Source organism: Aptenodytes forsteri, unplaced genomic scaffold (genome assembly GCF_000699145.1).
Source record: "Aptenodytes forsteri isolate BGI_AS27 unplaced genomic scaffold, ASM69914v1 Scaffold404, whole genome shotgun sequence".
NCBI classification, from domain to species: Eukaryota; Metazoa; Chordata; class Aves; order Sphenisciformes; family Spheniscidae; genus Aptenodytes; species Aptenodytes forsteri.
Window position 1 is genome coordinate 2,682,845 of NW_008795629.1, and position 14,292 is coordinate 2,697,136.

At 46.9% G+C, this 14,292-nt stretch overlaps 1 protein-coding gene across 1 annotated transcript; it reads left to right on the top strand.

Moving 5' to 3' along the window:
• Positions 1–4,450: 4,450 nt before the first annotated feature.
• Positions 4,451–13,734, top strand: UTS2B (urotensin 2B). The gene is made up of 5 exons (XM_009282353.1): positions 4,451–4,647; positions 6,916–7,017; positions 10,057–10,094; positions 11,434–11,527; positions 13,270–13,734. The coding sequence occupies exons 1-5, from the start codon at positions 4,524–4,526 to the stop codon at positions 13,293–13,295; spliced, it is 384 nt and encodes a 127-aa protein (XP_009280628.1). The 5' UTR covers positions 4,451–4,523; the 3' UTR covers positions 13,296–13,734.
• Positions 13,735–14,292: the final 558 nt, after the last annotated feature.

Consider the following 14,292-nt stretch of genomic DNA (forward strand, 5'->3'; position numbering starts at 1 on the left):
GGGCAAAGCTGGCCGGGGGGGCCGCTGCTCGGAGACTGGCTGGGCATCGGTCAGCGGGTGGTGAGCAATTGCACTGTGCATCACTTGCTTTGTGTATTATTATTATTGTTATTATTATTCACTCTGTCAGGGACTTTGCACCACACATCAGCAGAGTATCTGAGTGTCTTCCAGTGGTACTTTAAATAACGGGACTGGAGTGGGTTTTGTTCTCTCAAGTTCGCCCCAGGGTAGAAGTGACACAGGCAGAGGAGAAATCAGATATTAAATGTATAAGGGATGAAGGCTGAAGAGGACAGGGTGGTTTTCAGTACCGTCTACTCTGATTCCTACCAGGTGAAGCACAGTTGGAGACACAGAGGAGCAGATAGATGCAATAGGAACGTAGACAGAAGAGACAAATGGTGTCAGGTCTACAATGGTGATATAGGCAGGAAAGGCAGACATCATGGAAGAGAGAAGGGACTTGGCTACAGAAGATGGAAACAGTTTGTTGGGCATGTGAATAGACAGAGGTGATAGAAGCACATGGTGGGACAGGGGGTACACCGTAAGTCACTGCCCAGGATGGGGAGCAAGATGACTCCTGCTTTTCTGACACTGTGTATGAAGCTCTCTTCACCCCTGCTGTGAGGGCAGCTCTCCTTTCTTGCCTGCTAAAAGCTCACCAACTTCTCCCCGCTTTGTTGGGGCCATCAAGCCCCCACCCTGCCTTTCCCTCTACAAGGCATGTCCCCTCCTCATTTCCAAATTTGTTTGTCATTCCCCACCCTCAACTTATTCTTAGAAACACTCTAGGCAAGAAAACAATGATACATGAGTCTCTCCATATGTACCGCACAGTATTAAAATCCTGTCTCCACCAGCTGAGACTGCCTGGTTGCAGCCAAGACCCATCCTTGGTGCAGAGGTTGCAGGACAGTTCATATGCCCTTTCTCCGAACCTTAAGTAAAGGCTCTTCCCTGACAGGTCCTCCCACAGCAGGTTGTTTGCTTTGGGACCAAGCAAACTATGGTTAAGTGGAGACTATAAGGACCACAGCAAAGCCTGTGGATGCTGTTGAGGCTCACCTGAAATACATGATGCATGTGATGTTTTCATGTGTTCTCAGGAAGCTCTGGAAAAGAAAAAAATATCCTCCCTCTCTCCAAACCCCAAATGTACAGCATACAAAGTGGTCTGGAAACCTGCCACTCCAAGCTGGCTCTGGAAAGTAGCCCTTTCATATTCTCCCGCATCTTACAAGTCACCCAAAACCCATACTGAATTCCCCTTGTCTGAGGCTTACTCTGAAACAGTAAACGTTACTGCTTTGAGGTTAAAATAAAGTTAGGTTATTTGGGGACTGCATCTCTTCTAGAGGCAGTCCTAGCTTCATTAGAGCTAACAGCAAAGCCCAAAATTACTTCAGAGAAATTGAGATTTTATATAGCATACCTGAAAGCCTTCACCATTCCAAGATCTACTAATCTACCTGGCAGAGAAGAGGAGTCTATGCACAGAAAGAAGCTGAACATTTTGAGGAGGATGATGTCCGAGAGCAGCAAGGGCCAGCCTCTCCCTAGGGAACAGGGAGCCAAGTGCAGCGATGCTGCCAGCAGGACAGGAACCTATCCCAAGGGGTGCAAGCAGGGCGGGCCCAGAGACAGCAGCCAGATTCAGTCAAGGATCCCAATGATCAGGGAAGCCCATGATGATGAGGCAGATCCAGGGTCAAGCTGGAAGTCAATCCACTAGTCAGAATCAGGCCCAATGATAGCAACCAGGGTCAAACACAGCCCAGTGAACACCAGACAGGTCCACACTGGTGGAACATGTATGAGGTCAAACAGGTAAGTCAACCTGAAGGTCTGGGTCCAGATCAGTATGGGCCATGAGCAGGCAAAGACATAGCTGAGCTGCAGACCAACATTCCAATTCTATGATTCCTCCAACATAGCTCAAGCAGAAACAGAGGTGGTCCACGGCTGAGCTTAAATGGGGCTTCTCAGCCATTGGGCAGAGAGGGTGGCTGGAGGCCCCAGCTGAGGCTGCTCAGGACTGTTAACATCCTCAGGGCCCTGACACATGTACTCATCTCCCCCACACTCAGAGCTGGCGCAGCTGACTTTAGTGGCATCTCAGCTGCTTGGGCCAAGTCTTCTCCATTCCTGCCCTCTGGATTGGTTGGTTTTGTCCACCCTTGTCAATTTTCCAGTTTGATTGTGTTTGATTACCTGAATTCTGCATAGCCTTATGGAAAGAGAAACTTCTACATGAAGAGGCTTAGACAGACTAGGAACATGGGAGGTAGAGATGGAATTCCCATCTTCATGTTCTCTCTATCTCTAAGTTCTAGACACAAGTGCTCAGTGGATGATGCAGAAGACATTATCACGGAGTGAAGTAATAGGGAGAGTATGGAGACTATGTTGTTTTTCTATGGAGAATAAAACATGTAAGAACAATAAAATTCAATAGTATTTCCAGCACCCAGACAGATGGGCTAAAAGCAAAGGAATTTTCCAGGTGGGAGTCTTACAGAAGCCCAACACTTCAAATCAACCATCTCATAACAGCAACACATGCAAAAAGTCCACTAGCGTCTGGCAGCGTCTGGCAGGCATCTATCCACCCACCCGCTCACAGCACCCAGTAATCTCCCTTCTAGTATGTAAATGTAGAATGGCAGTCCTTCACCTTCACCAGGGCCCTCACTTGCACACTATATATGTTGCTTTCGGGGCTGAACAGTCGCAGTGACCCAGAATGGAAGTTTTTCCACAGTGAAAGAGGAAATCCCAGGGAATAGCTCACCTTCCTGAAAGAGCCTGCCAATAGCCCGTGGTGCCTCACAGCCAAGGGTAGGAAAAAACAGACCAAGATCTATGGATTCTGCATAGACTTAGATGAGATGGGGAAAACCACCATCTATATCAAGGCAAACCCAATTTCACAGCAGACCTCAGGACTTCATGGGGGCTGCTCACTACCAACCAGTTTGAAACGGGCAGCTTAGGGAGACAGAGGTGACTGGAAAAGTGTTCCCTGTAGGACACAGGTGTCCTTCAGTCCACACAGAACTTTGCGAAGAAGGGGAATACTTCAGCTGGTTGATCACTGGTTCACAAGACTGAGAGAAAAGACAGGTTTTGTTTATTTGCACGTATTATATCTGCAGTGAAAATTTTGGAATATTTCCTTAGTAGGGAAATATTCCTTAATGGAAGCATCACATTCATTTTCATAGGCACTTCTTGCAAAAAAATCTGAGCCTTTTCCCCCCTCATTTTTTAGCAAAAAGTAACTATTAAAAGGGATATTGAAAGGCTAGTCATCCTATAGCTATCCAAGGTGCACAGCAAGTCGTAGGGAGAGCTGGGGACCAGAAGCCAAAAGCCCAAACATGGAAATGATATTGTCTTTTAGTTAAGATGAAGTGCAAGTACCATCAGATGAAGCTATGCTGGGTAATCTGGCATGATGTGGTGTCAAAAAAGCACCCAAGGTGAGTCACTAGGAGTGTATGTACAAGTCAGAGCTTGGCCAAAGTGTAGTACAGATGATTCAGTTCTGCAGAAGAAGCAGAAGTGAAGAACAAAGTTTAGCGCTGTTACTATCACAACATTTTTCTTGGTAAGGTTGTAATAGAAAACTAGTAGCAGGTCCCTGATCAATAGTGGTGGACAGGCAACAAGTAGAAGCCAAACCAAGATGTAGTCACGGCCTGAGAAGACATGGAATATGTGCAATGTGCACAGCAATACTTTGCTCTAAACTAATAAAATATGGCTGTGCAGCCAGAACCAGCATCTGACCTTCCACTTCTTTTTTTCCCCAAGAAAAAACTGAAGACACTTGCCCATCCTTGATGTATTCCATATCTGCTGCCAAATCCGCACTCCCCCACTCAGACACAATCCCAAAATAGGGTGTGATGCTTTTCCCGTTGACAAAGCCATAAGTCACGGTGAGTGAGACACACTCAACATCCTCCAATCAGTTAAATGAAAAGAACTCTCCCCCTTTCTTTTCCACCACTTCAGCACTCATTATATCTCACATTAATTAATATAGGCACTAGGAAGTGAGATGATAAATTACAAAAACCCATTAACCTGATTCTGTCCAAACTGGTGACATACGGCAACTTGTACGTTAGACAAATCTTCCTTGCTAATGTGGGAGTCCTCATGTCTGAACTCCATTAAAGCAGCAGCCCCGAAAAAATATTTTTAATGTATGTACGTATGGAATGTATGTCGATGTGTGTGGATGGTGCATGCCGGTGGGAACATCAGAATTCATTAGATCAGTCTGATATGAGATATATTGAACAGGTTCCATCTGACGTCTGTTACTGGGTTGTTCTGTCCACTCCCAAAGGAGTGAATCATATTGACAGGTTGAATTATATCTCAAGAGATATTTTTCTCCCCTCCTCCAAAGGCCATTTGCAATCACGGCACATCCACTGCCTCTTAAAAGTGAGCTCATCTGGCACTGGGTTGCATTGAAGTCCTCCACCGTGCCTGAAGGAAGAATGCTTTTGGGCGGTGGGAACGTGGAGAAGATGTGGTCTGTCCAGCTGTCCCTTGGAGTCCTAACCATCTTGACCATGACTCTGTATGTCCCATCTACACATGGAGAGCCTTTTTTACTACAAGGTAAGCTGGAATACAAACTAGATGACACAGGTAGGTGGTTATCTTTTTGCTTTGCTTTGCTGCTTGTCATGGCCATGCAACACTTGCTTATCTGTGAAAGAAAATAGAATGAACCATGAGCTATACTAAACAATTAACGTGGGTGCTACCCAGAGACCTGTTCATATTAGCATGAGCTAAAGCTGTCCTTCTGGTCTGCAGCTGGTCGTATTCTGCATTCTGCTAATCAGTAAAAATATCAGATCTGGTGAAATCTGGTAAGGGTAGCTCTTTTTCTCCCAAAAGAACATTTCCAAGGAAAAACATTAAAATATCAGAGAGTAGCAATTCCAGTATGCACCATATGAGATTTGACAGCTCATAAATGTCAGTAGTAGGGTGCTGCTGAACTTTTTTTATTCACAAAACTTCTTTACATGTTCTTCTCCCATAATTTAAATTAATCTTAGCTTGAAATTATTCTGCAGGGAACTGTCAATCATTAATCTTCTTTCTTAAAGAGACTTGGCAGTAGAAAAAAAAAAAAGCAGCTAAATATAGGCTTGAAAATAACATCGCTTTTCATATTATTTTTCCTCTTATCTCACCTATTTATTTTTGTAATGACAACCAAAACATTCCTGAGGCCACTCTATCTAAATACTGCTTCTGTTTAGTTTTTACTAGAGTGTTTATAGTTTGGGTTTTTTTTTTTCTGTAGCAAATCCCCCAAATGACTGAAAGTAGCTATTTTAAAATCATAACTGTCTTTCAGACTTAGGAACGAGGTTTATAGCACTCCATGCTTACTGCAAGTTTTATACAGTGTGTAGCTCTGCTAAGTCCCTCGGGTTTATTTCTGGAGATCACAGTCAGGACCAGCAGCTTCAGCCACAGCATGAGGCAGGGTTGAGTCTGGCCAATACTTGGAGCATCACTTTGGCTAGGGCCCCTCTGCTTCTGCAGATTTATGTGACTTTGGCTAATGGAACTGATTCCCACATGATCTTGAGCATCCTTGAGGCTCATCTGGTACGATGTTTTTTCTCATCTGTATCAAAAATAATTGTATTCATACCATCACAGCTATGTAGGGCTGATGGCTATACGAGACCATTTTCTCCTTCCTCTCTTCCTTGAAGGAAGTGAGCAGAAGTCCTAAAGATACTGGAAGAAGAGAAAATAAGCCTTTCTGCATAATTTCTTTGCATTCTCTATGGATTCTGTAGGCATCTTATAGGGCTTCTCAGGGTCTGGGTGTGGGGCAGCAGTGTTCAGACCAAAGATTTTGGGGAATAGCCATTCTCCCTGTAAAGTATGGCTCCCATTCTGTCATTCTCAAAAATGAATGCAACATTCAAGTTTCAGATGATCCTGGAAATCTGTTCAGCAGAGCTGGGAGGGTCTCGGAGCCTTCCGGGCTCTGATTAGTCCCATCCCCTGTGTCTGTTGGTTTCTGCTGACCCCTTGAGCTTCACAACCATTCATTTGAGGGCATAGCCACAACCACTAAAGCAAAACCACTGAGAAAGCTCCCTAAAGGGGCCTCACAGAGAGGCCCAAACTGCTTTAGGACAGCAGCTTGGGGAGGTTTTTTCCTGGAAAACAGAAAAATTTTGCGTGGCCTACAGCTACTGTAAGAGGCTTCCTCGGGAATAAAGAGGCTCGTTTTAAACTCCTCCACACTTTGGCTCTGTTCAGGAAGAATCCTTTAATACCGCTGGCAATCAGATAGAGCAGCCCCAAGGCTGAGTGAGCGCAAGAATAGAGTGCAGGGCTGCAGGGCTTTTCAGCTATGGTACCCACATGTCAGCCCTCATGAGGAGCAAATTCCCACCTCTATCGACCCTGGGAAGATGGATGGGGTGAGCGAGGGAGCGCCTGCAGTTTTAAGAGAGGCTCTTGTGGGTTGCTGGCTTTGCAGAAGCATCCGCTACATCCACCTTGCAGAAGAGGTCGGGACTGTCTAAATCAAGGTGATGTCTCCAGCTCTCTGCAGCCAGCCATGCTGATGAGGCTGCAGTGAGACTGGCCAGCAGCCCGGAGCTGGCAGGGAGGGCTCCCCCATCATGCACCCTTTCACTGCGCAGCCCTCACTGCCTGGACATTTTATTCTGTGCTCACACATCTTCCTCTTCCCCTGAGCTCCTTCCACCCTGACAAAGTGCTGATAGGAGACATTTTCCTTCCACTTCTTAACCTTCTTAATTTTTGTTTTAATGTTGGGGGCTGGAGGGTCTGTCCTTTTTGTCATTAGAGATCGAGAAAGGTGTATTTTATGTGCTGCAGATAACCGAGTGCTTCCGGAGAGAGGAGACACAAATCACGAGGACACCCTGCTGACTCTGCTTCTTAATAAGAAGCTTGGATGGCGGAGACCAGAAAATATTGGTAAGCAAAGGGGATGGGAGATCTCAGCTTCTTGAATCTGTGTTTGCATGAACGTAAGGAACCTGCTCCTCAGGTTCCTCAGAAATACCGACTGCTCAGAAAGTGGAAGCACCCAGTATGGTGCCTACAGGTGATTAATGATGTCAGGTGTTCTGCATCATGGGGCTCCTGGACCTGCTTTTGCAATACAATGTAAAGCTGCCCAAAACCACGCACCCTAGATCCTCAGACACTCAACGCTGAGCTGCCAAGGGAGCATGTGTGTGTACATAACTAATAACAAGAAGAGATGCTGCTGAGTCCCTGTGCCCCTGCTATCCCTGAGACACTGTGTACTACGCCTGGGGCATGGGCCAGCCTTGGGAGTCACCTCTCCACCCACACCCCATGCAGCCCCATGTGCTTTTGAGAGACAGCTCAGTGTCTTGCTGGCATGCTAAAACCAGCAGCATCTTGTCAGGACACGGGGCAGCGGGGCAGCATCAAGATTTTGCAGAGAGCGTACGGCTGAGATCCCTTGGAGTCAGGTGTAGGTTGGGACAACAGTACTGGGAGCTCCCGTCTGAGCCTGAGCCCCTGCTACTGCTGCAAGAGGTTGAGACAACGGGCTTTTCCCACACAGCAGGGAGGCCAAAGACAGGCCACGTGGAGGCTTTTCCTGTCAGTGTTCTGTGAACAGGCACCAAATTTAAAGCCACCCGCATGTTGCGACAGCCTCTAAACTCAGACCTGCTGAAGAGAAACTTGGGCTTTCCATGACGCTACGCACAGCGATCACAAGCGCCATATGGATTACAGGGATCAGCTATTCCCACGGCCACCGCAGCCAGGGGAGGGTTTGAGCCATATGTGGTGGTCCCAGAGCAGGAAGCTGCCCTTCCCTGTGAAAACAGCCGAGTCCGGGGCCCAGCAAAAATTTTGTTATGAAAATCCATTTGTCAAAATCACTCAGTGCTCTTCCCCAGCCCCTTGTTAATGCAGTGAGGCAGTGGTTAAACAATCCTGGGACAAATAAACAAACACAAATAAATCAAGTCCTTATACTAACAAAGGCATTCTTCTTGCAAAGGGGATGCATTCAAGAAATAACATTTTTATGATTGGTTTATGGATTATTGCACTTATTACTCCTAGAGGAAAGGCTGCATTTTATGCCAGACAATTGAATATAATGAATCTCTGAGCAGAGCACAGACAGAGGATTTACAGCAGGCAGTTTCTCAAGGCTTCATCCATAAATTAACTTCCTTCCTCCTGCCTGAGATAATCTGTTCCAAATTTCGACCGCTGTTCATTTTCTATTCATAGCAGTCATTGGCCAAGCTTACAGTTTGCGGAAAGTCAAGCCAAAATAGGCACTTGAAACTCTGAAAGAGGTAAAAATGTGAATAATAATAATAATAATAACAATCATCATCATCATCATCATCACCGTCATCTCCTCTTAAGTGGCACTTTTCACTTGTAGATATGCAGGCTTAGCTGTCTCTACCTTATGGATATGTAAAAACTTGCTTAAGAGGAATCTGCCTGAGGTCATTGCTGGCAGTGCCAGGAACAGAGCCCCCACCTCCTGACTCCCAGCTCATCCCCATCCCCAGACCGTCACTCAAACCGAGCCCTGATGTAATGGATTTTCTTGGGAACTGCTGCTTTTTCTGTTGGATGAATATCTGTCAGAAAATGTTCAGGATTTTTCAACTGATTTGTTTCCTTCTCAAAGGAGAAACTGAGAAGGCAGTCAGCTCTTTCTTGGCACCCTCCTGCTCAGTTTCAAACGTTTGGAAAAAAAGCCCATGTCTGGTGATGTGTCTGTGTGCTGAAGTCTTATCTGAAATCAGGGGGAATTACGTCCTAAATCCCGTTGGAGATGCAGACCAATGCCTGCTGCCACATGAGGAGCAGACAAAGGAGGCAGCTCCAGGGCTGGCTTTTGGCTTTCTTGTGGGGCCCAGCAGAGACATTCTTTAGCTCTTTCCTGGCTCTTCTGCTTATTTTAGTGCATTTTTTTCCCAAACTGGCACTTAAAACCAGCTGATCACTTTGCGTTTCCCTCCCAGGGGAACTGCTGTAGTCCAGTCACTCAGCTTTGACTGAGCTTGTTTTTTCATGGTGCTTTCCATTGTTTCAGCTACCTTATTAAAAAAAAAACAAAACAACCCATAACTGTTTTTGACATCAGTTTGAGTCTGGAATAAGGTACCTCAGACTTCAAGAGGAGTGAGATTGAAATCCCCCATCCCCTCCTGCAGCTTTCCCTATTGCTAGTCTAGGCCCTCCCCAATTCAGCTGGAGGTTTTAGATCCCATTCATAGGCACCTAACTTTCCCCTTCTCCTGGATGGGATATCTCAGGGCAGCTAGTTCATCCATCTGCATAATTTTTTGACAGTCTAGTACAGTACTGCTCAGCCTTGAGATCTCTAAGTCTGATCTATGAGGCTGGTCCCCAGGTCCCTGTGCTCCCCCAACATTTAGAAGTGCGAAACCCATGCACTCACTGCTATGTTACTTTTCCTGTTGCTCCACTCTGCCAACCCTGATGTTTGCTGACTTACAAAGCAATAAGCTATGCTAGGCTAAATCTGTGTCTTCTGACTTCTGCCTGCATGGGTGATGTGAGGGTAAACAAGTCTTAAAGGAAGCAATGGGATTTCATATAAAAGACCAGTGACAGAAAAGCCAGCATTAGGGATTTGCTGTTATCAGGATGAAAATTAAAAAGCAGCAAAGAGGTTCACCTGAGTTGGTATCACACAGTACGTGACCTTGTTGGGCCAATCCCCCTACAGCATGGTGAATGATAAAGAAGCCTCCCTCATAATGGTGAATTAGGGTGAAGTCCCATAGAATTCAGTAGAGAAAGCCTGCTTTTCTGTCACTGTTTCTGCTACCATAGATTTGGAGATCACTATCAGGAAATAAATGATAACTAGGTCTTTTTTTGTCAACCACTGAAGAGGTTAAATGAAGAAACTGTTTCAGATTTGAGCTTTGGGAAGCAACGCAGATACTGATGTTACTCTCTCCCTTCTTGCAGACTGGGAGCTGGCAAAGAAATTTGAAGAGCTTGAACAGGTGAGAGGAGCAAATGCACGGACACATATATGCATACTGTTGCATGAATAGCTAAACAACTGTGCATATTGCTTTATGCCCTATTCTTCGATCTTTACATTCTGCTACTCTTCATTCTGCTGCTGTAATGTAAGCATGTATCACACAAAGGGAAAAGCAGAACTTGGGCTAAGTAGCTGCACAAGCTGGAAAAGATAAAAAGAGAGCAAGGCTATAGACTAGTGCAATAAAGGCTGAGGCAGCTCTTGCCTCTGCCACCAGTGAAAGGCCAGTGAAGGCTAAGCCAGGAAAAAAATAGATGCCAAAGGAAATCTCCATGGAGGAAAAGGGAGGGAGAAGGGCAGGTCTTGCTGCCTGCAAGCTGGCTGCATCTGATAATGGGTTGAAGTTAGAGGGATAGCCACTGCACACCTAATCCAGACTGATTTTTGTGTGGGCTCTTTACTACTAAGGGAGGCCCTAGCCAGGGTCAGAGCCCTGCTGTGCTGTGTGGAGAGCACACACGGATAGCAAGAGGAACCTCCATCCTACACCGAGTTTCCAGGAACAAGGAAAGGTGTGCAGCAACCTTGACATGGCTCCCACTGTGCCCCAAACCCCGCAAGCAGTGGAAGCCCTTTTTACCCTTTCTCAGGCCAGGTCCAGCTGTTGGCATGGATCCTGGAGGTCCTGCTGGGTTCCACTTGGCACTTTTCACTTCAGACTGAAAAACCACAGTGCGGCATGCCAGACAGGAGGCTGCCAGTTCCTACCCTAGCCCGTTGCTCCAGTGCTGAGGGACAGTAAGCTCTGGCTTCCTGGGAGCAACACGGCCAGAGCAGAAGTCTAGATCATGGCCATAGATGTTCCTGTAGCTACAGATGGAGAAGGAATACCATGGACTTTCCACATTATAACCAAAGGAAGTTAGCAAGAGCTGGGGGGAAGGGAGGGGAGGGACAGTCCAGAGCAATGGAGAAGCATTGCTCTCTGTTGCAGTGGGTGGATGCATGGAGACCTCCTGCCCCAGCACTGACTTGACTCTTAATGGTGCAATATCCTTCTGCACAGCCTCCTCTCCACAGGGGTTTTCACCCTAGGGTCGGAGGCAAGAGCAGAGAGTGCCTACACTGCTGTCACCAAACAAGCAGCTGAATGGAGGAGGACATGAGGAGGTGTGAATGCTCCAAAGGCAGATCCTCCTGGAACGGTCCTGCTCCAGGGAAGACCCTGTCCTCCCTGATGATGGTGTCAGCCAGGCTGCCTGTACCTCCTGCCTCTGAGCCGCCCTGCGCTTGCCAGCACACTGTGGAGCTCCTCATGATGTGGCATTTGTTTACTGCTGTTTGTTTTTAAACAGCTGGAGAAGTTGAAGGATCAGCTCTCAACTGAGGAAGGGTCAGAGGTGGCCTATGCCTTGGAAAGCCTCTCAGCATCCCAGCCCAAAAAACGCGGTAAGTTTTGGGTTAGAGCCCTGCCGCCATCCTGTCCAGCTCTCATTTCCAGGGCTTCCTTTCTGCAACAAAGACAGTGACAGTAAACATGCCCCAAATATGCTGAAAAACAGGTTGGCAGCTTTTCTAGCAGTCTTGGCCCTCTCTTGTTAATGGCTGGCTGGTTTAGTAGCTGGTGAGAAGGACTGTGTACCCAACCCTGTCTGCTGTCAGGGCAGATACAGGTCTGCACACCCAGGACCTCACTGGAGGCAGTCAGTGTTGCATCCTCTTTTTACGGAGGAACGTGGGGTTATATGAGCAATGAGTGCCTGTCTTGGAGGGGGTGAGTTCTGTATGAACACATCCCCGCGGTGCACCCGTTGCTTTGCTCTGGGCACAAAGCTAGTGCTGAAGGCATAATGAGGCATGTGGACTGCATGCATTCCCCTCTGCCAAGGTCACTGCCTCCCTACAGAGAAAAAAGAAGCACTTGTTCGTGCTGCTGAAAAGCAGCTAAAAAGGATGTGGAGATCAACCAAGAATGCAGGGAACTAAGATCTGATAGGTGTCCCAGTTGGTCTCCAAGCTTTGTCCAGTCTGTATCCAGTGACTCAGGAGCATATTGCACCAGTGCTCCTGCAAAGCTGCCCCTGACAAGCACGTGGACAATGCCCTTCACGCTGGCTTTCAGTGGATTCCTCCACAAAGCAGTGGCAGCTGTAAACCAGAAGTCACTGGTGACAGATCTGACCTAAAAACAAAAGAGCTAGTTCTGCCCTTACCCCACATGCTCTGTGCATGTGCAAGCTGACAACCTGCCAGACAGCCAAGAGAAAATCCCTTTGTGCAAGGCTTAAGTGCTTAGGTGATCCTTAGACAATCTGCAATTTATAAGCAACCCTGGAGGCTGTCATTAATTTGGCTAATCTAATTCATGCCCCCACCAGTCTGGAAGGTTCAAATGTAGATAAAACTACTTCCCCCTGCCAGGTTTAAATCAGATTCTGCCAGAAATTAAAGCAGAAAATCTTTGCCTTCATCTAAAGTCCTTCCAGTCTGGGAGGAGCTCGTGTCTCAGCATGAGCGCTGCTGATTCAGTAGAAGTTTTCTCCCAAGATCCTGCTTTCAAAAACCAGGTAGAAATCTCTTCTCATACTTGACAATAGGAGACCCACACAGGATTCAAAGAACAGGGCGTGCTGGTGATACAGCTATGTTTTCCAACACCAAAATGTGCATCCTTCCCTAATCTAGTCTTCTTAGAAGATCCCACAGAGATCAATGTTGTTCGGAGGACAGTTAGCAGCAGAGTGGTAGAGTGACTGGGTTTAAAAAAAAAATTGTAAGGACCAGATCTAGTCTCTCCAAGTTAGTATCCTGCTCTTCCAGTCAGCCACAGGTGAAAAACCCTGCACACACTCTGAGGCAGCAAAACTGCTGGCCAGTACACAGGAAAGAAAAAGCTGATTCCTGATATTGCTGAAGTAGAGCAAAAGGAAAAGCAAACCCTTATAAATCAAGCAACTCGGAAACAACTTTTAGACCCCTTATTTACACTATAAGCAGTTAAAAGAAACACCTTCTAAAAGTGTTATATGAAGTCAAAGCTGGTTATTGAGGTGTGCCCAGAAGCCACAATGCTGGCTTCACACCCCAGCTCTCTCAAGACATGGGGCTTTTGAAACCCGCTCCAGGGCGAGAGCTGGAAGCTGGAAAAAGTCCCTTGGATGCTAACATCCTTCTTTTGTATCCCTTCCCAGCCTGCTTTTGGAAATACTGCATCTGAAGGCTTGCCAGGACTGGAGGATGAAGACGAGCCCTCCCCAAACTGCCTTGCTGGGTATTAATGTGTTAAGAGTTTGTTCTGTTCTGTCATCGTGCTGCTAACTTGGATGCCATCCTCCATGACCGCACCACAGCCAAGTCTAACAGGGACCGTGACAGGAGCTGGTAACCCACTACCACTCTCCACTGCTCCTTCCTTCCAGGTTTAACCTGCTGTGATCTTCTACTTGGAAGATGCTTCCCAACTTTCCTTGCTGTCCTGTGTCTGCCGCCACTGTACACTCTTCCCCTTCTCACCAGGTCCCCCAAGGCACCAAACGCTAACTCAGTTCCCCTGAGCTTGGGCCTCTGCCCACATCTGCAGACATTGCTCACTGTGGTGTCTGGGTTTCCCGTCGCCTCCTACGAGCAGGTCTGTGATGACCTAACACCCGCTGTTGGGACAGGAAAGCAGACGGGATGTCATGTGAAAGGCTCAGGGCTGCCTGCCTCAGCTTGCTGAGCCAGAGCTGTTCCTCGTCGTGTCCCGTCAGCGTACGCAGTAGGTTTGGGGGAGGACAAGCACAGAAGTCTGGATCCTTTGGATATTATTCCAATAAAGATTTTCTGTTGCACAGAAGCATGTGCTGTTTTCTTTCTCACCCTCTGCAGAGGCCCAAGGGGCAGCACATTCCCCTTGATGTAGGCTCTTGTTACCTTAATGGTTCATGTGAAGTTTACAATGGAAAAAAGGCTCCCATTAAACACCTAGGTATAGCAACACTGGCCTGTCTTAATGTGCCTGAGGAAGAGGCCCTTCCTTTTGACCAGAATTGGGAATGAGAGTTGGGTCTTCCTCATGGATATGTGTGGGGCTGCTGTCCTCATAGGACTGGACCAGACCCACTGATTTCTACCTACTCACCCCAAAGAGATGTTTTGAGCAGAGTTTTTTGGCTCATCTGGCTGGTCAGTGCAGATGCTAGCTGGCTTTTTCTACTGCAGAATTATGCCTGCCC